This window comes from Neoarius graeffei, chromosome 2, assembly GCF_027579695.1.
Source record: "Neoarius graeffei isolate fNeoGra1 chromosome 2, fNeoGra1.pri, whole genome shotgun sequence".
In the NCBI taxonomy this organism is placed as follows: domain Eukaryota; kingdom Metazoa; phylum Chordata; class Actinopteri; order Siluriformes; family Ariidae; genus Neoarius; species Neoarius graeffei.
This window is the reverse complement of record NC_083570.1, coordinates 106,027,240-106,051,407: the sequence shown is the minus strand read 5'-3', so window position 1 is coordinate 106,051,407 and position 24,168 is coordinate 106,027,240. Positions and strand designations below refer to the sequence as shown.

The 24,168-nt window shown below is 43.6% G+C and overlaps 1 protein-coding gene across 1 annotated transcript in view; it reads left to right on the top strand.

Moving 5' to 3' along the window:
* Positions 1-24,168, top strand: part of syngap1a (synaptic Ras GTPase activating protein 1a) — a 113,720-nt gene that overhangs the window by 893 nt on the left and 88,659 nt on the right. The window contains exon 2 of the mRNA XM_060915326.1: positions 22,092-22,213. Coding sequence (XP_060771309.1) covers positions 22,092-22,213 — 122 coding nt within the window. The remainder of the gene's footprint in view (positions 1-22,091; positions 22,214-24,168) is intronic.

Genomic DNA, 24,168 nt, shown 5'->3' with positions numbered 1-24,168 from the left:
TCATATTACAGAAACAAATCCTAACTTTGTCTTTACAATTATCATGTCTGTTTCAGTGGATGACTATAGAAAGATCAGGGGTGGTTACCAGGTGAATGACTGTTGAGAGATGAGGGGGTGGGGCCAGGTGGATGTATATAGAGAGATAGAGGTGGGGCCAGGTCGATGACTTTTGAGAAATGAGGGGGTAGGGCTAGGTGGATGACTATAGTGAAATGAGGGGCTGGGGCCAGGTGGATGAATATAGAGAGATGAGGGGGTGGGGTCAGGTCGATGACTTTTGAGAAATGAGGGGGTGGGGCCAGCTGGATGACTATAGAGAGATTAGGGGTGGGCCAGGTGACTATAGAGAGTTTAGGGGTGGGGCCAGGAGGATGTATACAGAGAGATGGGGGTAGAGCCAGGTCGATGAGTTTTGAGAAATGAGGGGGTGGGGCCAGGTGGATAACTATAGTGAAATGAGGGGGTAGGGCCAGGTGGATGAATATAGAGAGATGAGAGGGTGAGGCCAGGTCGATGACTTTTGAGAAGAGAGGGGGTGAGGGCAGGTGGATGACGATAGACAGATTGGGGGTGGGGTCAGGTGGATGACGATAGAGAGATTATGGGGCAGGGCCAGGTGGATGACTTTAGAGAGATGAGGGGGTGAGACCAGGTGGATAACCTTGGAGAAATGAAGGGGTGAGACCAGGTAGATGAATACAGAGAGATGAGGGGGTGAGACCAGGTGGATGGATATAGAGAGATGTAGGGGTGGGGCCAGGTCAATGACTTTTGAGAAATGAGGGGGTGGGGCCAGGTGGATGAATATTGAGAGATGAGGGGGTGGAGCCAGGTGGATAACTATAAAGAGATGAGGGAGTATGACTATAGAGAGACGGGGGTGGGGGGGTGGGGGGGGTGAGACCAGGTGAATGACGATAGAGAGATGAGGGGGTGGGCCCAGTTGGATGATGATAGAGAGATTATGGGGCGGGATCAGGTGGATGACTATAGAGAGATGAGGGGTGAGACCCAGTGGATGACTATCGAAATTAGGGGTGAGGCCAGGTGGGTGACTATATAGAGATGAGGGGGCGGGGCCAGGTGGACAACTATACAGAGATGAGATGGCGGGGCCAGTTGGACAACTATAGAGAGATGAGGGGGCAAGGCCGGGTAGATGACTATAGAGAGATGAGGGGGTAGGGCCAGGTCAATGACTTTTGAGAAATGAGGGGGTGGGGCCAGGTAGATGAATATCGAGAGGTGAGAGGGCAGGGCCAGGGAGATGACTATTGAGAGATGAGGGGGTGGGGCTAGGCAGATAGCTATACAGAGATGAGGAGGCGGGGCTAGGTGGATGAGCAAAGCTGCCAAAATCAAGTCTCACAGACCAAACATAGCCCACTGAGTTATTTCATTTGGTGCTGTGAACTTGCAAAAAATAATACTGAAATGACCCGTAGTACCTGTTACTCAACATTTTCACACTATCTTGACTGCCACTTTACAGCACATGTGGGCATTGCATTTCACACAAATGCTGGTTAAAGTCAGTGCCAATTGTTGCAGCTCAGACGTGAGTCTGAAAGAAGATTGTGAAACGTGCAGCGTTTTGGCCTTTATTGTGATTCAGTAATTGACTCCACATCCCAGAACATTATTCCCAGTGAAGAAAAAAGCTGATGGAGTGTGGAGACATGAGAGATCAGAGACGAAAGACATGTATGTTCTGAACAGAAATAAGCCCATATGAGATATATAGTCTAGTTTCAATATTTGAAAAACAGACATACATTAAAAAAAATACTTTCATCAGTTTAATAATTATCACGTAGTTTCTGTTAGCAGTTCTTTTTCTTAGTCTACTTTCAAACTTTAGATTATTGGTGCAAATAGATAGTGCATTAAAAATTGGAGTTTGAGACCCCTGCCAGGGTGGCACGGTGGTGTAGTGGTTAGCACTGTCGCCTCACAGCAAGAAGGTCCGGGTTCGAGCCCCGTGGCCGGCGAGGGCCTTTCTGTGTGGAGTTTGCATGTTCTCCCCGTGTCCGCGTGGGTTTCCTCCGGGTGCTCCGATTTCCTCCACAGTCCAAAGACATGCAGGTTAGGTTAACTGGTGACTCTAAATTGAGCGTAGGTGTGAATGTGAGTGTGAATGGTTGTCTGTGTCTATGTGTCAGCCCTGTGATGACCTGGCAACTTGTCCAGGGTGTACCCCGCCTTTCGCCCGTAGTCAGCTGGGATAGGCTCCAGCTTGCCTGCGACCCTATAGAACAGGATAAAGCGGCTAGAGATAATGAGATGAGATGAGACGAGACCTCTGCTCTAGGAAGATGAGGGGGCGGTATGCTGTAAAGTCATGAAATTAGATGTGAAGTATAATCTGAATATGTAACTCGTAATTTGTAAAAACGTCACATCGGAAGCCTAGAGATGAAATTCAAGTTATAGATTTACAATATTCGTGATTCATTCATGATTTATTGCATGATTCCTTCAGACAGGAAATTTATTCTAGAAGTTGGAAACACTCGTATGTTTAATTTCTAAATGAGTTATTACATTCCATCACCATGGCACACAGCCTCAAGCACCCAAACTGTGTGTAAATCCACCTGAAGTGTGTAGGAGAACACTGACATGTGCAACTTCCCAAGTCATATTCTTAATATTTTATCAGGCTTTAATGTCAAAGTAATTCTCTAACTGATGAAATCAATGCTGTGAAATACATGCTTTGTTAAATAAACACAACTGAATGAGATTAATGAACTCGTTTGCTGAGTTTGTGGGGTTGCGTTTGCGATAGCCATGTTTAGTCGATGTTTTAGGTACAGTAATTATAGCTGATGATGGCACGACTTTAGATAGAGGCGAGTGGGAATTAGTGGATAGCAGGTGCTTTTAAGCACGCACGCAAAGCCGAACTGCAGTGTTTTCAGATACAGAGAGAGAGAGAGAAGGGGGGTTAGAGTGGGCGTTCGATATCTATATAAGTGCTCAAGACAGAGAGAGAGAGTGAGAGTGTAGGCAGAATCTGAGTATGAGTCACCAAGACAGAAACAGCAGTAGTGATTATTATGCTCACCTCCAGTGCTATCTAGTGGTCATTTATAGAAATAAAAAAAACATACACCTCTCGTGTCATAGTCAACCTTAAAGTACAGCTACCTGAGCTCAAATGACAGCTCGGGAATGCAAGAGAAAAAAAAATATTCCCTACAATATAAAAACAAAGAAATCAAAATTAATCTGGGTTTGATTGGTGAAATTAAAATATTTTAGCAAGTGATAATATCCTGAATAAACGCCACTTGTTCTAACATATTTAATGGGATAAAACAAATATACTGTATGATTATTAAGTACTCATTTCAAGTCCTCAAAAGAACTTGTATTGTTGGCAGGTAATTGTTCTTGGAAAGTCTAGAAAGGTGCTTATAATATTCATCTCATCTCATTATCTCTAGCCGCTTTATCCTTCTACAGGGTCGCAGGCAAGCTGGAGCCTATCCCAGCTGACTACGGGCGAAAGGCGGGGTACACCCTGGACAAGTCGCCAGGTCATCACAGGGCTGACACATAGACACAGACAACCATTCACACTCACATTCACACCTACGGTCAATTTAGAGTCACCAGTTAACCTAACCTGCATGTCTTTGGACTGTGGGGGAAACCGGAGCACCCGGAGGAAACCCACACGAACACGGGGAGAACATGCAGACTCCGCACAGAAAGGCCCTCGCCGGCCACGGGGCTCAAACCCGGACCTTCTTGCTGTGAGGCGACAGCGCTAACCACTACACCACCGTGCCGCCCGACAATTAAACTATCCAATAAATTATATTTGTTTTTCGTGGTGTTCAAGTTCAAGTCAACTTGGTTTCCGTTTCCGGGTGAGAGTACGCTGTGCACATTCTGGCTGCCGCTTCTTACCGGAGCTTTTTATTTTATTTTATTTTCCCTTTTGTTTTGCTTTTTTGTGTCTGTGTAGTTTGATGTTTGTTTTTTGTTTGAGTGTTTTGTCCGCCGGTTGTGGTGTAGCTCCGGACCCAGTTTTGGGCGTCAGTTCCCTCCAGGCCTTGGTTCGCCGTTGGTGATGCCTGTCCTTCTCACTATGGACTGCAGTGAGCTTGTTGATCTGGGTTGTCCAGCGCTCTATGCGTCTTTTGCTGTGTTCACACTTATACCGGTACGAAAGTGGTATAACTGTATCGATACAAAGTATACCGGTACAGTTTAGTGCATCTGTCCACACTAGCGAGAAATGTTTGCGGTTTTCTTTCACGTAAGTTGAAATGCGCGTGCGCGAAATGTTTCCGTGGTTACCGAGTAACTTCCTTCTGAGAATATGGCGGATGAAACGACGTGTGTGTGCTTTTTGTTGTCAGTGTACAGTCTGTATTTCTGGTGGTCATTTATTCAGTCGAATCGTATAAAACGCGCGAGGCAGTTGAGAAAGAAACAAACGAATCTCCCTTTCTCCCCCCTCCCTTTCTCCCTCTTTCCTTCTCTTCCTCTCCCTTTCTCTCCCTTTTCCCCTCTTCCTCCTTTCTTCCTCCCTCTTTCCCCCTCCCTCCCTCCCCCTCTCCCTTTCTCCCCCCTTTCTTTGCTCCATGTAGCTCCACGGTCGTTTTGAGCCATTTTGACGTTTTATTTACAGCTGGAAAGCACGGGCGTATTGTATTGTATTGTATGAATAACCCGGAAGACGTAGGAATGGTTCATTGCGCTTGCGCATTATATTTGTATCGATACAGAGCCGCTTCATCTGTCCACACTATAGCGAAGCGCTACAGTACCGGTACTGTACCGGTACGAAACCCATACATTTGTGGGTTTCGTACCGATACAGTTATACCGCTACAGTACCGGTATAGTTGCTAGTGTGGACAGGTGTTGCGGTACAAAAGTAGTTTCGTATTGGTACAAAATCCCTAGTGTGGACAGGGTATTTGCTTTTCTGCTTGGCGCGGTGTTCCAAGCAATATTGCCCACCGGCGTGCGGCAGCTGTGCAGGCAGTGTTGGACTTATCTTCATGTGCCTTTTGGTGGGACTGTGGTGGCTACGCCATTGGAATGACATCCTGACCTTCTTTTGGTGGACTTATTTTTCCCCCCTAATTGTAAAAGCGACCTTGGGTATGAGAAAGGCGCTATATAAATTCAACTGATTATTATTTATTATTGACTTTATTGTCAATTCTGCCATATATACAGAACATAGTCAAAGTCAAAGTCCTTCCTGCGCTAAGACCTGGTATTCCCAGGCAATCCCGCTATAATGAATTCCTTGTTTGGGCGACATCCAGATAGTTCGTTTAACTGAAAAGTTCGTAATACTGAAATGGACCCACTTGTCATGTTATATCCGAAATTTTAGGCACATTCTCCTGATCACGAATTTCTCCTTTTGAGTCACTATCACAGTTCACTGACTGAGTTAAAGGATCACAAACGGAGGCGATGATTTCTTTGTCTGTTATGGAAATGACGCAGGTTACTGGTGTATCGTTGTCAATATCCACCCGCTGACTTGCTATGTTTTCTAAATCTTCACCATTCAGTTCATTCATGTGTTGCAAATCACTGATGTCATTTATGTCGCACCACTGGTACGCTTACGTGTTAAGTTTAGCATATCAGCAGTCATTTCATCCTTTTTTATCAATCCTTTGATCACCATTCTCAATAATTGTTCACGATCGGCACCTAATGCCTCGGTCACAACCGGCCGTACGTGCTCCTATGGCCGGTCTACGTGCAAAAAACGCAAGAAACTCACGGAGGGCGCACGTGTGACGTGCTGATTTTCGAGCCGTAGACTGGCCGCAGACTGGCCGCAGAGGTTCTTTGTCATGTCAAACAAACTCTACGGGAGCTTACGGTTTTTTCAGGTTGCAAGACAAACTTACGGCCAACGTGCGTCTTTCTCCATGAACAAAAAAAACGCAGCGATTTGGGAACCGCCAAAAATCGCACTGCCAAAAAATCGTACGTCCGGTTCTGACCTAGGCTTACGTGAGGCTCGTTAAGCCTTTGTTTCATGGCGTTAACATGTATTGTTAACTCGAATGTGGACTTGATTACTTATAGATTAGTCACACTAGAGATGGAATAAGCCAGAATGCCATTGGAATGAAAATTATTCGTATATTCCGGGATATTCGAAGTGCATTCTAAAAATTCTGACTGCATTCTGAGTGCATTCCAAACATTTCGGCCCATTCTTATGGCCGGCCCGAATGTTTTGCTCATGCTCAAAACATTCGAGGTGCATTCGAAGAGGAGAAATATCGAATGGCATTCGAAGTGTATTCTAACTGCATTCTGACTTCATTCTAAATATTCTTACGGCATTCCAAACATTCTGATCGCATTCGAGGGAAAAATCAAAATGGCAAGCCACTTCAAATCCTGCCAGAATGTCCCAAATGTGCCTCGAATGAGCCGGAATGCACCTCAAGTGCATCTCGATTGCTGCCGGAATCTATTTCGATATTAAAATAGTTCAGCTGGAATGCACTTCGAATGCCATCTGAATATTTCGATCGCCGCTTGAATACATCTCGAATGCAGTTGGAACGTCCCGATTGCCACTCGGATGAGTCCGGACGTAATTCAGAACACCACCGAATCGCATACAGTAAAAACATGGCTAGCTGCTGCTGGAACTTCAGTCTGCATTGAGGAGTCGCCTGCTCAACATCAACCTTTTGTCCATTGTTTTAAAAAGTTTAAAAAGTTTCCCAAGTTTCTCACGTCATGCCACCAAGGTCAAGAACTCCACCACTGGCCACGGCCATGGTTGGGTCTGATACCTTCTGGGTTTTCTCCTCCTAATGTTTCTTCTCCTAGCCTCCTCCACATCTCTTTCAAGCAGGTCTTGCTGGAGGACAGCAATCTGGAACAAAGCAACATGGTCCATGGGGTCCATACTCTATGGTGTCTGGGCTGAGACTGATGAAAATGCTAGATTCGGCAGCGTTTTATACCCTATCGGGGAACATTCCCGTAGCATTCTTGGTACACTCAGGACATTCGTGTTACATTCTAAGCACATTCAAAGTACATTCTAAGTATTCGAGCTGCATTCTCTTTGAATTCTTAGATGTTCAAAACATATTCGGCGGCTATTCCAGGAGTGTTCTGACTGCATTTGAGGTGAATTCGTACAGCATTCGAGGCAGCATCCTTCGAGTGGTATTCGGGCAGCAATCAAACCGCACTCATACGGTATTCAAAGTGCATTCTTAATATTCTTACTGCATTCTAACAGCGTTCTAGGTATTCCTACTGTGTTCCAACTACATTTGAACTGCATTTGAAAGCTAATACACCCAGAATGTGCAAGAATCATTTGAGGCGGGTTCAAAGCGCATTCTAAGTATTCGAACGGCATTCTTACAAAGCTGTAAGAATGTTGGTCAGTTTGAAATTCCCGCCCGAATGTGGCACGAATTTTGAAAAATATTTCATTCCGGCTGGTTCTGCTTGATTCCTGCTAATTCTGAATAAGTGTGATGGGGCCTTTATTGTTTGTTTCTGGTGGAAAGAGGTGTGCATGGCTCATTGTGTCATGTTTGTTTATTTATTTACAAACAGGCAGGCAAACAGGTCAAAAACAGAAGACAAAAGCAGCAGGGTCATGAAACGGGCAATGGTCACGAGAGGCACAAACAGAATGGTGGAGACAAAGATGAAAGGCAGAGTCCAGATACACTAAACAAAATCAAAACCAGAAAGGCAACACACAGATATAAGGCTTGGTAATGTGAGACATTCGGTACAGCGCGTATACTTTGCTAAGTCTGTGTGTTTAGCAAGTCCTTATAAGCATGCGCTGTGATTGTGCTCGAATCCAGAACAGGTGCATAGTACTGAAATTAGTCCTAATGACACTGCACGCTTGGAGCGCCAATGTGCCTGGACATGACACAGTGATGTTTTTATTTTTTGAAAACTCTGACTTATTGTCACTAAAAGCAGAGGACACAAACTTAGTTTGTTATATGTGAAAGATCGTAGTAAAAGAGTTTATTATAGCATGGTTATAGTGTACTAATATACTAATATAGCACACTAATATAAATGCTGTGCCTATTTGTTACACAGCCACACAGTTTTGATCCAAAAAGGGAGCTTAATACAACAATCAAAACAACAATAAAACCCTGAGGTCCTGATTTATTAAAGGCATGTCTGTGTGTAAAATCACAAACAGACTTGATAACACATGCAAAAAAAAACAAAAACAAAACCCGGCTTCAGTGAAGCTGTAGCTCATACCAGCCACTGTTGTTTGTGAGTTTGAAATCCAGTCAATCCTGTGGGAGGAGTAGCGATTTTCGTGAAATTGTACGTGACCTCTTTGTAGCCTCATCCATGGTAGGTGGCACCACCTGGTAAACAACTATTGTTGGAATATGTCTTTAGAGTCTTCTGGGTGAGTTTCAGTGAAAACATCCCAGCAGTTTACGAAGAGTAGCGTTTCATGTGACGAGTCACCCAAAATTTTCAAACGCTCATAAAATTGCAAATATGACAGGTGGCGTTACCATCTCGACAAAGAGTAGCAATTTTTGTAAATTGTGGACGGACGACAGACGGACGGACGGACAACGTGTGATCGGATAAGCTCATCCGGCCTGGCCTGCAGCCGAATGAGCTAATCATGGAACAGGTTTTACAGGAGGATTGTGGCTTTCAGAAATACAGTAGTAATGTGTTACCCAGTTTTGCATATTTGCCTTAATGGATTTGCAATTTGATGCTTTTCTACATTAAAAGTGTAAAATGCAAAGGAAAGTCAATACAAATGGATTGATTTAACACCCATAGTGTGATTTACTAAACCAGAGAGTTCTTTTAGGACTCTCAGAGTTTATTTCACAGAAGGTTTCACAGGTATTACATTTGCAGAAGTCCAGTTCTGGTACATGCAGACAAATTTGTAATGTTCAGTATGTTTTAATCATTGGAAAATTTATCCGTGAGGATTATAATGTTGTCGGGATCTTAAAATGATGACGGTATTACTACAGGAAAGTTGATTTCACTGCTCCAGAGATCCAGGTTGGTTATATCTTGAGCTCAGGTTACTGTTTGTCACATGTTCTCCATGCCTGTGTCAGTTTCATCAGGGTTCTCTGGTTTCCTCCCACCTCCCAAACGCATGCCAGTGGGTAGATTGGCTGAACTAAATTGCCCAAGGTGTGGATGTGTGTATGGATGATGTCTTGACCTACAACAAATGAATAACTGTTTGCGATTTGATACCAAATAATTACTGTTTGCGGATCTGATACCAAAAAAGAAACTGTGAAAATCTTTTCATTCATACATACCTCCAGAAAAGAAAACACACCCTTCTTTTGGGTTTATATTTTATTCTTCAATGCGCCTTTAAATCTGTGTCCTACTCAAACCGCTATCAAGGTTTAGTCTCAGTTTGATGCTTCTGTGAGACCTTTTCTCGCCACAGCTATCAAGATGAAATAGCAGATACAGAAAGACACGCTATACTTCACACGAGTCACACAATTATTCTTTGTAAAGAATGTCACCTGGAACATGCACAGTGTATCTTCTTGTAGTCGCAAATGAGCTGTCATTATACGGGAGGTTGGTGAATCAGGGCCTGAATATTTCAGGACCACATAGCTGCACTCTCCTCTAGCGCCAGTCATTGACATGGTTTCGAGGAAATTCTCCTTGTCAATCACAAGCTGTATTTCTTGAAAATGAATCATCTATCCTCAGCAGTAAGCTTCTGTTTTAGGAATGATTCTCTTTGTGGAGAAAAGCTGTGTTTGTACAAACTCTCAGTGCCTTATCAAGACGAAGTCTTTCCACACTGCTTCCCTCTTCTGTCCTGCTTCTCAAACCGGCTGAGATTCAGAGGCTTAACTTAAAAGGGAAAAAAAGCTCTTTCTTTGGCTTTTAATTAAATTGCATGAGAGAGATATTAAAATTTATAGTCAAAATTCTGAAAAACTTACTGTCTGTATTTGACATCCAAAACCTGGCACACAATTAGTGTATTTGGTCCAGTAGCACCATTTGTACACAAATCATTTATGAAACAGAAGAACAGGCTGATTTAATATGTACAGTATAGTGTTTATCAGATGGCAGGGTAAAGATATAGACATTTATAGACATAACGCATCCATTTCCATTACAGATCACTGTTCACTGTTCACAATGTAACCAGGTATTTTCTTGATTTAATAATCATGGTTCCATCAAAGTTACAGTGGATATAAAAAGTGTACACACCCTGTTAAAATGATTGTTTTTTCTGATGTAAAAAAAAAAAATGAGACCAAGATAAATAATTTCAAAATTTTCCCACCTTTAATGTGACCTATAACCTGTACAATTCAATTGAAAAACAAACAAATCTGTTAGGAGGAAAAACATAAAAAATAAAAAACGTACAATAAGCTGGTTGCATAAGTGTGCACACCCTTAAACTAATACTTTGTTGAAGCACCTTTTGATTTAATTACAGCATTCAGTCTTTTTGGGTCTGCCATCAATTAAAATTACTCTGATTAACCCCAAATAAAGTTCAAGTCAAGTTAAGTCAAGTCAACTTTATTGTCAAATATGCTATACATGCTCGACATACAGCACAGATGAAATTTCAGTCCTCTCTGACCCACGGTGCAAACAGGCAATGCAATATCTCATCTCATCTCATTATCTCTAGCCGCTTTATCCTTCTACAGGGTCGCAGGCAAGCTAGAGCCTATCCCAGCTGACTACGGGCGAAAGGCGGGGTACACCCTGGACAAGTCGCCAGGTCATCACAGGGCTGACACATAGACACAGACAACCATTCACACTCACATTCACACCTACGGTCAATTTAGAGTCACCAGTTAACCTAACCTGCATGTCTTTGGACTGTGGGGGAAACCGGAGCACCCGGAGGAAACCCACGCGGACACGGGGAGAACATGCAAACTCCACACAGAAAGGCCCTCGCCGGCCCTGGGGCTCGAACCCAGGACCTTCTTGCTGTGAGGCGACAGCGTTAACCACTACACCACCGTGCCGCTGGCAATGCAATAAATAAAAATAAAAATAGAATAATTGAAAAAAAAACAATATAAACAGTATAAACACTCTAGATAAGAAGTAGACATGGACTAAACACTCAGACAATATAAACAGTATAACCACTAGATAAGAACTAGACATAGACTAAACACTCAAACGGTATAAACAGTATAAACACTCTAGATAAGAACTAGACATAGACTAAACACTCACACACACACACACACACACACACACACACACACACACACACACACGTAAATTGGTGCAAATAAACAGTCAAGGGCACTGAGGTATAGCAGGTAAACATGAAATAAGCAGTATAAACAATAAAACTAATAGCTGTTAAGGTGAGGTAGTGCGGAATAGTGCAAATAAGCGAGGTAAAGTGAAATGTGCAGTCCCTGAGTTCAGAGTGTTAATGAACGTTGAGAGTATGTGTGTGTGTGTGTGTGTGTGTGTGTGTGTGTGTGTGTGTTGGGGGGGACTGTGAGGGTGACATGATGTCAGATGCTGAAGGGGGGGCAGGGGGGTGTGCGGGCAGAATCTGTGGCAGGGGGCAGAGGGGGGAGGAGGAGCAGAACAGGGAGGGAGTTGAGCCTCCTGACTGCCTGGTGAAAGAAACTGTCCTTGAGCCTGCTGGTTTTGGCCCGGAGACTCCGCAGTCTCCTCCCCGACGGCAGCAGACTGAAGAGGCTGTGAGATGGGTGGGTGGGGCCACCTGCAATCCTGATGGCTTTGCGGGTGAGGCGGGAGTTATAAATATCCATTAGGGAAGGGAGAGAGACACCAATGATCCTCTCAGCTGCTCTCACGATGCGCTGCAGAGTCTTGCAGTAGGACATGGTGCAGGCGTCATACCACACGGTGATGCAGCTGGTCAGGATGTTCTCGATGGTGCCTCTGTAGAATGTGTGCATGATGGAGGCCGGGGATCTTGCTGTCCTCAGTTTGTGGAGGAAGTACAGACACTGTTGGGCTTTTTTGGCCAGTGATGCGGTGTTGTTGCTCCAGGACAGGTCTTCAGAGATGTGCGCACCCAGAAACTTGGTGCTGCTCACCCTCTCCACTGCAGCACCGTCAGTAGATAGTGGAGCATGCTGGGTGTGTGCTGTCCTGAAGTCCACAACAATCTCCTTTGTCCTCTCCATGTTCAGGCGGAGATTGTTGTCCTTGCACCACATGGCCAAGCGGCTCACCTCACTCCTGTAGATTGTCTCATCGCCATTGTTGATGAGACCCACCACAGTTGTGTCATCCACAAACTTAATGAAGATAATGGAGCTGGATGTTGGTGTGCAGTCGTGGGTCAGCAGAGTGAAGAGGAGGGGGCTTAGCACACATCCTTGGGGGGCCCCCGTGTTCAATGTGATGGTGCTGGAGGAGTTGCTGCCGACCCGTACAGCCTGTGGTCTCCCTGTCAGGAAGTCCAGCAGCCAGTTGCACAGGGAGGTGTTGAGTCCCAGCTGGTCCAGTTTATGAATGAGCTGCTGAGGAATGATTGTGTTGAATGCTGAGCTAAAGTCTATGAACAGCATTCTGACATACGAGTCTTTTGTCTCCAGGTGGGTGAGGGCTGAGTGGAGGGCAGTGGAGATGGCGTCATCGGTCGAACAATTGGACCGATATGCAAACTGGAAAGGGTCCAGGGCAGGGGGGAGGGCAGACTTGATATGCCGCATGACTAGCCCCTCGAAGCACTTCATGAGGATGGGAGTGAGTGCAACAGGGCAGTAGTCATTGAAGCAGGAGGGAGACGGCTTCTTCGGGACAGGGATGATGGTGGAGGCTTTGAGGCACGTGGGGACAACAGCCTGGCTCAATGAGATGTTGAAGATGTCTGTAAAGACATCTGTGAGCTCCTCGGCGCAGTCTCTCAGGACACGACCAGGAATGTTATCAGGACCCGGGGCTTTTCGTGCATTTGTCGTCCTGAGAGCTCTCCTCACGCTGTCTGGGGACAGCGTCAACACCTGGTCACCGGGAGGTGGTGGGGTCTTCTGTGCCGTGGTGCTGTTGTCTGCCTCAAAGTGAGCGAAGAAGTCATTCAACTGATTCAGCAGAGACGTGGAGTTGTCACAGGTCTGCGGCGAGGGCTTGTAGTCTGTGATGGTCTGAATCCCCCGCCACAGGTTCACAGAGAGCTTACAAAGCATCAAAGGGATCTCATTGTTGAAAGGTATCAGTTAGGAGAAGGGTACACAAACATTTCCACAGCATTAGATATACCATGGAGCACAGTGAAGAGAGTCATCAAGAAGTGGAGAAAATATGGGACAACAGTGACATTACCGAGAACTGGACTGTATGTATGTATGTGTGTGTGTGTGTGTATATATATATATATATATATATATATATATATATATATATATATATATATATATAATAAACAATCATTCCATTAAATCGAGTAGTACATGAGATGATATAAGCAATGTATGACGAGATTGAGTGGAATTATTGGATTGGTAGTGCATATATATATATATATATTCTTTTTTTAATATAAAATTTATTTTTATATAAAATAAAATTGGATTTTTTTTCATTCGTGTTTTTATTGCCTTGAAACACCTTCCAGAAGGCAACATTTCGAATAGGTGGCGTCCGGCATGTGACACATCCTCGAGGATGCTGCGAGCTTTTCTGAGGCAGCGTGTTATGTCAATATCCTCCAGGGAGAGTAGACAGCAGCCAAATGCTTCCTGCTGCTCTGACAATGTTCCCTAACTCTGAGGATTGGCTTTTCCAGCAGGACAATGATCCATGCCACACAGCCAAGTCAATCAAGGTGTGGATGGAGGACCACAAGGTCAAGATCCTGTCATGGCCAAGCCAATCTCCAGACCTGCTCCCCACTGAAAACCTCTGGGATGTGATCAAGAGGAAGCTGGATGGCAACAAGCCATCAAACAAAGCTGAGCTGACTGAATTTTTGTATCAGGAGTGGCAATAAAGTCACCCAAGAACAGAGGTGGACAATAACGAAGTGCATTTACTTGAGTACTGTAATTAAGTACACTTTTTGAGTATCTGTACTTTACTTGAGTATTTTTCTTAAACTTATGACTTTAACTTCACTACATTTGAAAAAGAAATAGCATGCTTTTCACGCCAGTACATTTCTGTCAAGGTCCTCGTTACTCGTTACTATGAAGCAGCTTGTTGGAAGATTTTTGTTTTGATGTCAAAGTCTTGCCATTTTGCATTTTTATCTGGCTTAAAGCAGTGGTGGTATTGGGTAGTTATTACAGCTAGATGGTCTTTTGAGTTAATAAAATCGGTGAAATTTAGTTCCCTCTGAAATTTGGTCAGTGTGATATATGTGCTCAAATCCAGAATCCAGGGGCACATGTCTGCCCAGGGGCATTTAGAGTTATTGACAGATTCAGAAAGTACAGTTTCTAAGCTTTCCAATGATGCCTTCCATGTGGAGATCTGACAATATTTGAAGAATGTGTGACCTTTTGAAAGTGTATACCTCTTAAAACAGGAAAGGGAGAAAATCGCCCTCAAAGTTTTCCATCTCAGCTACTCTGGGTGCAGGGCGGGCACATAATGGTGCTCATTTGCATGACATTAAGGAAAGCCCTACCCCTTACTAGCTAGCACGATGCCACTTTCATGTAAACAAAGATCACCACGTCAATTTTCCTTCCATGCAAAGTATGCCCAACACAATTATGAAGTACAAAAATAAGTCCTAAAGTATACTTTAACGTTTTGTGGTTGAAAAATTACTCACACTGTAAGAAAGAAAGATAGCACGATGATAACAACTAACACAACACTAGTTTCATGTAAAGCCTCGGTCACAACCGGCCGTACTTGCTCCTACGGCCGGTCTACATGCAAAAAACGCAAGAAACGCACGAGAGCGCACGTGTGACACGCACGAGAGCACGCGTGTGATGTGCTGATTTTCGAGCCGCAGACCGGCCGCAGAGGTTCTTTGTCATGTCAAACAAACTCTACGGGTGCTTACGTTTTTTTCAGGTTGCAAGACAAACTTACAGCCAACGCGCGTCTTTCTCCGTGAACAAAAAAAAAAAAACAACGCAGCGATTTGGGAAACGCCAAAAATCACACGGCCAAAAAACCGTACGTCCGGTTGTGACCTAGGCTTAACCAAACCACAACAATCTCCGTTACATGCAAAAATAACCACACAGCCTTAGATTAATAAACTTACCCCATCAGAAAGAGAAACGGCGCCTTGCACACACCAATGCCTCCGATGGAAAGTAATCCTAGCTTCCTTTTGGTGGGGTTTTTTTTGCTTGAAATGGTGATCTCCGATGTAAAAACCGTGTGTCTGTTTGCTTCGCGGTGTTTCAGCTCCTCTGCGCTCTGTTTAGCTTCCTCATTCCATAGTGAAATTACATGCCTGTATGCAGCTTAAGTAGCCACGAGCTCAGCTCGTATCATACAGCTGATTCGCGAAAAAAAAAAAAAGACTTAAATCATCATGTGAATGGCCCATATGGTAATTTACCCACACCCCCCAGCAGGCTACAGTCCTGACAAAAACGAGACAATTTGCAACAAAAAATGTATGCTTTTCCAACAAAACAATCTATTATCTGAAATACTGATTGCATTCTTCAAGATCTCAACTTGCACATGATGGAAAAAAAACAAAAATCACAAATTAAAAAAAAAAAATGCTTCTTTTGCGATTATCTCGGATTCGTTTCGGCCGACATGTGTCCCTGGATTCGGTGAGGGGTCACATATGTTTATTTCTGTATGTGGCTGGGAAGTTATTTAATTTGAGGGGATTGAGCAAATTATGTGCATGAAATCGCTTGCTTTGCGCAGTCAAACAGACAGAGGAAGTCCGTGTGCACATGCGCAGGTTCACCGTCTTCTTCTTTTGGGTTTTATGACAGCTGGCATCCACAGTGAGTGTTGGATTACTGCCATCTACAGGTTTACCTTTGAGCGTGCACTGACAGTTCCATCATTCTGTCGCTAAATGAACAGCTGATCATACCGAGGTGCTCGCTGAGCGCTGATATTTATTAGTTTGGTCCTGCGTTTCCTTTCCTTCATAAATAACATAACGTTTTTTCTTCTTGCTTTCCGTTACTGTAGTTGGTCTTTCACATTTCATTCGCACACTCACGTCCTCCATTTTTCTCTTCTGTTTCAAATTTGTATCCCACAATGCCTTGCATGAACAGGGAAAACCTACTACGTGATGCATGATGTAGTATCTTGAATTGCGTCATGGTGAAGCAGGAATAAAATAGCGGAGAATTTAGGGCCGGGCGGCACGGTGATGTAGTGGTTAGCGCTGTCGCCTCACAGCAAGAAGGTCCGGGTTCGAGCCCCGTGGCCGGCGAGGGCCTTTCTGTGCGGAGTTTGCATGTTCTCCCCGTGTCCGCGTGGGTTTCCTCCGGGTGCTCCGGTTTCCCCCACAGTCCAAAGACATGCAGGTTAGGTTAACTGGTGACTCTAAATTGACCGTAGGTGTGAATGTGAGTGTGAATGGTTGTCTGTGTCTATGTGTCAGCCCTGTGATGACCTGGCGACTTGTCCAGGGTGCACCCCGCCTTTCGCCCGTAGTCAGCTGGGATAGGCTCCAGCTTGCCTGTGACCCTGTAGAAAAGGATAAAGCGGCTACAGATAATGAGATGAGAATTTAGGGCCACATGGCTCTAAAGTCATTAATTGTTCTATTTTTTTTTAAACTAATAAAATTGGAAGTCTGTGATTCGAATTCAGTAGCTTTTGGTCCACTAAACAAAAATAATTGGGTGTCAGGAAAATTCATTTTATGATCTACACTTGAAAAATCTGGAAGGCTGTCTACCTTTAAGCTCGAGGTGTGGACCTGGGTTTTAAGCAGGTTGGATTGTCATTTTTATTTTCTGAGCAAGCTGCATTTACAGCTATTCCACTGTCTTCCTGATTAACATACACATACATGTGTGCACACTGCCAGAGCTGGGTCAGAACATGACCGTGCTGCTTTGTGGGGGTGGGTATGAGTGTTAAAATTAAAAAAAAAAAGATGATGGCTCTTTTTTTTTTGTCAATTCAGTTGCATTTCATTTTGTAACATTCTACCAGGTGTTTATTCTACAGGTTCTACAACCTCATCAGTAAATCCAATAGGTTGCTTCAGAGGCATTAGGTTTTGTAAGCATTGTGACAAAAATACAACGTGTTGACAGAATATGTATTTTTATTACTTAAAGGAGAACTGAAGTCATTTTTAAACTTACTTTATTTATTAATTAACGTGTTATTCAATTATGTTTTCGCTTTTAGTAACCTTATATCGTGACTCGTATTGGCAACTAATTGCAATTAAATATTATACTTATCGGCCCAGTCGGTTTTTAGCCATGTTGAGTTTAGTTCGTTTGGTCGACGGCAGGCGTCACTTATCTGTGCAATCTTCACGAGACTTGTGCAAGACTTTGAAACGTGAAGTGTCAGTCAGGTGTCAGTGCTGCCATTTTGAAAACTGTTTTCCAAACGAAATATTGCACAAAAACGAGTTTAAATGACGATTACTGTGGGTGGTAAAAGAGAGCAACTGGACTTGCTTGAAGATTCTTGAAGACGTTTCACCTCTCATCCGAAAGGCTTCTTCAGTTCTGTCTGACTGGAAGGGAGCATCAGGTATTTATCGTCTCATGGATGAAAAGCTCATCTAAGGTGTCAGTCAGTGCGTTTACATGCACATAGAGAGAATCGAATTTCTGCCGTTGCTCGACTGAAATCGAAGTTCAAAATGCCATGTATACACCTTAATTCGGCTGAAATTGAACCAAACTTGATTTCTCGTAATCGAGCTACACGACCTAGTTTATGCGATTTCTGCCGAGCTACTTAGTGCATGTAAACCCTATTGAGCTACGTATTCGAGCTACTTACTTCAGCACTGCCCCTTCCGGAAGTGACAAGTAACGAGACCACAAGCGGGAAACACAACAGCCTCGGTCGGCATGACAATGAATCATGACAATGGCATGAATCTTTTCTTTTTGTGGCATTGTTTGCACTGTTAGAATTTAGCTCACTTACTGTATCACCAAATACATCTGTTGCATAGCTGTGAATTGTGTACATAAACAAGTCATTGTATTTGTATGTGTGTGTGTGTGTGTGTGTGTGTGTGTGTGTGTGTGTGTATAGATGTCCAACATCTGAAGAATGTCAATAAAAACAAAACAATTGAACTTTTTGTGTGTTTATTAAGACATAAGTTACTGTAAATTGTAAGCAAAAAATGGACTTTAGAAAAATATACAATTGTGCAAAATAAGTTGTCTTACAAAACAGTGGTCTGCACAGGACAGCTTGTAGCCATACAGTCTGTTAGAGCAAGCCTAACAGCTTGAGCACGGAACTTGTGAACACAGAACTGCCAGTGTTGCCAGATTGGGCGGTTTTAAGTGCATTTTGGCAGATTTGAACATGTTTTGAGCTGGAAAACGTCAGCAGTATCTGGCAACACTGCCGATAACTTTGTTTATACTCTTGAATAGCTCTTCTTCATGACGACAACCGGAAGTGTACCAACACGATGGGGCGTGTAGCGCCATCTGTGGCTCGGGTGCACAATGCACCTCACACAATAGCTCGATTTCCTCGTGTGCATGTAGGATTGGATTTCTCTGGCACCCCTGCTGGGACCCTTAGCTCGATTACCGACAGTAGCTCGATTTGGATGTGCATGTAAATGCACTGACTGAGTCATCCTGTTGGTGTGGGTCACTGGGGGCTGGTTGTGATGGCCGTTCCAGGTTGACAAAAATGGCTTCTTTAACTCCTCACTCATACCAATGATCCTCTCTGGCTAAAATGCGTACGCTGTAATCCTGAAATGAGTGTCCTTTGTTGTTAAGATGAAGGTAGACAGCAGAGTCCTGGCCTGAGGAACTGGCTCTCCTGTGTTGAGCCATGCGCCTGTGAAGCGGTTATTTAGTTTCCCCAATATATGAGTCCGTGCATTCCTCACTGCACTGAATGGCATACACTACGTTGTCCTGTTTGTGTCTGGGTATTCTGTCCTTAGGGTGGACCAGTTTCTGCTTCAGGGTGTTACTGGGTCTGAAATGTACTGGAATGTTGTGTTTGTAGAAGATCCTCCTGAGTTTCTCAGATAGACCAGAAATGTAGCGAATGACAATGTTCTTGCATTTGTTCCTGTTATCCTCCTTGTCTGCTCTGTTCCTTTTTCTGCTCTTGAGGAAAGACCAGTTGGGATACCCGCAGTTCTGAAGCGCTTTCTTGATGTGATTCTGCTCCTTCTCTTTTCCCTCTATTGTTGTAGGAATATTCTGAGCCCTGTGTTGCAAGGTCCTAATGACCCCCAATTTGTGTTCCAGTGGGTGGTGAGAGTCAAAGAGTAGGTACTGGTCTGTGTGTGTGGGTTTCCGGTAGACCTCGATGCTCAGGCTTCTGTCTTGTCTAATGTGTACATCACAATCCAAGAAGGCTAGATTATTCCCACTGACGTCCTCCCGAGTGAAGTTGATGTTAATATCCACTGCATTGATGTGCTTAGAGAAGGCTTCCACCTCATGGGTTTTGATTTTAACCCAGGTGTCATCCACATATCTGAACCAGTGGCTGGGAGCAACTCCTGAAAAAGTGGTCAAAGCTTTATGTTCCACTTCCTCCATGTAAAGATTGGCCACAATAGGGGATACCGGTGAGCCCATGGCGCATCCATGCTTCTGTCTGTAGAAACTTTCATTAAACTGGGAATAAGTGGTAGTCAGGCAGAGGTCAAGCAGGGTGCAAATCTGGTCTATGGTGAGGTTCGTTCTATCCAATAAGGTGCTGTCTCGAAGGAGTCGTTTTCTAACAGATTCAACTGCTTCTGTGGTGGGAATGCAGGTGAACAGAGAAATGACGTCATAGGAAACCATGGTTTCATCTGAGTCTAGTTTGAGGTCTGCAACTTTAGTTGCAAAATCTTGGGAGTTTTTGACGTGATGTAGCGTATTCCCAACGAGAGGACCCAGGATGGTGGCTAGGTGTTTGGCAATGTTGTAAGTAACAGAGTTTATACTGCTGATGATCGGTCTGAGTGGAGCTCCTTCCTTGTGAATCTTGGAGAGTCCGTATATGAGAGGAACGGTTTCTCCAGGGTACAATCTGTAGTACAGAGATTGGTTGATGGCTTGGTCCTTTTCTAGTTGTTGCAGGCAGCTAACAACTTTCTTTTTGTAACAACTTGTGGGGTCCCGCCTCAAGGTTTCATAGGTAGTAGTGTTGCTGAGGAGACTGGTCATCCTGGAGTGGTAGTCCGCTGTGTTTAGCAATACTGTGCATCTCCCTTTGTCAGCAGGAAGGATGGTGATGTTCCAGTCTCTTTGAAGCAATGTAAGAGCCCTCCTTTCTTGGATGGTGAGGTTGGAGGGGGGTGCTTTCACACTGGACAGAGCAGCTGATATCTTCAGTCTAAGTTGTTCTGCCTCTGTGTTGGTCACCAAAACCCAAACCCACCAAACCTATCATCAGCAGTATAAACTCTGTTACTTACAACATTGCCAAACACCTAGCCACCATCCTGGCTTCTCTCGTTGGGAATACACCACATCACATCAAAAACTCCCAAGATGTTGCTACTAAAATTGCAGACCTCAAACTAGACTCAGATGAAACCATGGTTTCCTACGACATCATTTCTCTGTTCACCTGCATTCCCACCACAGAAGCAGTTGAATCTGTTAGAAAACGACTCCTTCGAGACAGCACCTTATTGGATAGAACGGACCTCACCACGGACCAGATTTGCACCCTGCTTGACCTCTGCCTGACTATACTGGGGAAACTAAACAACCGCTTCACAGGCGCATGGCTCAACACAGGAGAGCCAGTTCCTCAGGCCAGGACTCTGCTGTCTACCTTCATCTTAACAACAAAGGACACTCATTTCAGGATTGCAACGTACGCATTTTAGCCAGAGAGGATCGTTGGTATGAGCGAGGAGTTAAAGAAGCCATTTTTGTCAACCTGGAACAGCCATCACTGAACAGAGGTTGGGGTCTAAGTCATAATTTATCAGCTACCTACAATGCAGTCCTTGGCACACTTCCCAGACAACTGAATGCACGCTAAAACCCAGCTGTTTTCAGTGACTCACAGGAGGACAGAGAGAATCAGCATTCCATTGATCATCCTAACGACTCTCGAGGCCGTTCACAACCAGCCCCCAGTGACCCACACCAACAGGATGACTCAATGACACCTTAGATGAGTTTTTCATCCATGAGAGGATAAATACCTGATGCTCCCTTCCAGTCAGACAGAACTGAAGAAGCCTTTCGGATGAGAGGTGAAACATCTTCAAGAATCTTCAAGCAAGTCCAGTTGCTCTCTTTTACCACCCACAGTTTACTATGACCTGGATGACCGAGAATCTTCACAGACATAACGATTACTGCCTACTTTTTTCAAACTTTCCTGATTGCTATCAAAACAAACAAAACTTCCAGCTTGATTACATCAGCATTCGAAAGAGAATCTCATTTACGGCCATTGCTTTGACATATGGACTGATATATTACAGAGCATATTTCAAACACTCATAACTTGCTATAGCAGTGACAAAATAGCTATCAAAAATGCATTCCTATATTTACTAAAATGAGATAAATAGAATTTTGATAATAAAAAATGTGCCTTCAGTTCTCCTTTGAATGCTGTAAGTGATGATATTTTTATGTGGAATTTGGGGGAAATTTTGTCAGTAAGTAGTTTATGGAACAAAACAATTTTCATGTTCCTTAGACTATATATGATATTACATATATCTGCATCAGTAATGTTCTTTATATTATACACACACACACACACACACACACACACACACACACACACAAATTTACGGAAATTTACAGAATGAAAAAGATGATGACCTAAAGCCAGTATTAACATCTGAATCACTTCTTATGTACAATCTCCAATTTTCTCTCTTTCCAGTTATGTTGTGTTAATCTGAACTCTTTCTCTTCCTCTCTTCGTGTGTGTGTGTGTGTGTGTGTCTGTGTGTGCATTAGAGTTTTCTTAGCCGCCGTCTGAAAAGCTCAATTAAGCGAGCCAAGAGCCAGCCCAAACTTGATCGCACCGGAAGCTTCCGCCACATGATTCTCCCACGATTCCGCAGTGCTGACCAGGAAAGGTATGCAAAATTTACACACCCGAAACATTCACCCTAACACTACTAATGGGGAAAATAACTGATTCTTTGCTGCGACTCTAATTCAAGACTTAAAAATGACATCGACTTAGGCACTGATTTTGTTTTATTATTATTGAAAAACAGCAGTTGTACCAAACACTCATTAATTCACTCATTCACTCATTTTTATATATACTGCTTATCCACTGTGGGTCGCGGATGAGCTGGAGCCAATCCCAGATGACTTCGGGTAAGAGGCGGGGTCCACCCTGGACAGCTAACTAATCTATTACAGGGCTAGGATCAAACATTTCCAATAAAATGACAAACACATTGTAATCACATTAAGCCTAGATTTGTTTATTTGTTTGTTTTTTAATAAAGTCCAGTAGATCTTCATCATAGCCATCCACAGTGTACAGTACAGTATGATGAAATAACATTGCAAGCTACATGTACGATCTGTGATACTCCATAATGGATGATGCAGGTTACAGAAATAAAAAATGCAGTTGAAAAAAATGAAAATAGGATAGTTTTATATTTACATCCTGTTGAAATTTATCGTGAGGTGACTCGAGATTTCTCGCCCTAATTGACACGACGGGCCGCTTTGCACTGGAGCGGGACTCGTCTCCTGTGTCAGTACGGGACATCTGCCTGTCATATGGCAGAGCTGAGGGCTTTACCTTTAATCTCCTCCAAGACTGTCGAGGTTCGTTACAAAGGTTGAATTCCTAGCCGTGAGGATGGACTTCACGCTGTCTTATTGCTCGAGCCAGTGTGTGATACAGATCTTGGTTAGACACAGCTAGCTGGCATTATGCTCTGAAATGGCCTGAATTAACAGCATTAGTGAGGATTGGTGAACAAACTACTTACATGGATTATGTACTCTGAAAATCCATTCCAAAAGCGTTGATTGTTAATTCAAATGCAGCCACTATACTTATCTTGGACACACTTAAAATAGGCTTAATTGGAAAACAGTTACTTTTGTTGTCGAATACTTCATTTCTTTTTTGACAGAATGTTAAATATCTCCTGAAAGAAATCTCCTTTTGTTTATTGTTCATTTCTTGCGATTGTTCGGCTTAAATGATGTGGATGATGTATTTCTGTTATTGAAAACTAATCAACACTTTATGACCAATCATCCACACCCTTCTGAGGCTAAAAAGACGTCCTGCCTTTAACCCATATACTGTATACCACGGGCGATTGCTCTAAGACAACGAGGGAGGCTCAGCCTCCTCTAAAAATGACGAACATCGTGTAGGATGAATTGCGCTAGGCTTATGTTATAGCCGACCTTATAACATTGCTATTTCAGATCCAGAATCATAGAAATATATGTGCTCAACCCAACTACAGTGCGAAATCATTCCGTTATAACTTTCCCCATTTCGCCTAATGTGTGCGTGAGTTTTTCCCCCTCGTGACAACGCGATGCAGCCCAGCCTCAGTGGACTTCAATGGCATTTGGGAGCTATGCGCTTTCAATATCAAAATGCAAGACGATTATTGGACAAATACTGCGAAAACGCCCGCCCACCGGACTCCCAGCCTCAGTGGACTTCAATGGCATTTGGGAGCTATGCGCTTTTCAATCTCAAAATGCAAGACGGTTATCGGACAAATACTGCGAAAACGCCCGCCCACGGAGTCCCAGCCTCACAGTGGGAGGGACATGGCAAAGCTTTCCGCGAGGAAACTGGTGATTGGTGAAAGCGGCTGGATATTTTCTTTGATTGACAGCTCGTTTCAAATATAGACAGGCAGCGGTGAATCTCAGTTCAGTCCTATGTGTATTCGCAAGTGCTGTGGTGTATTGTAAGAGATCAGCTTACATTTCGATTTCATTCATTACATACGGTTTCTACCAGCTTTTTTAGTTTATATATATTTTCATTGTAAATAAAGTGTAAATATAGTGTTGTCAAGTTTGCTATCTT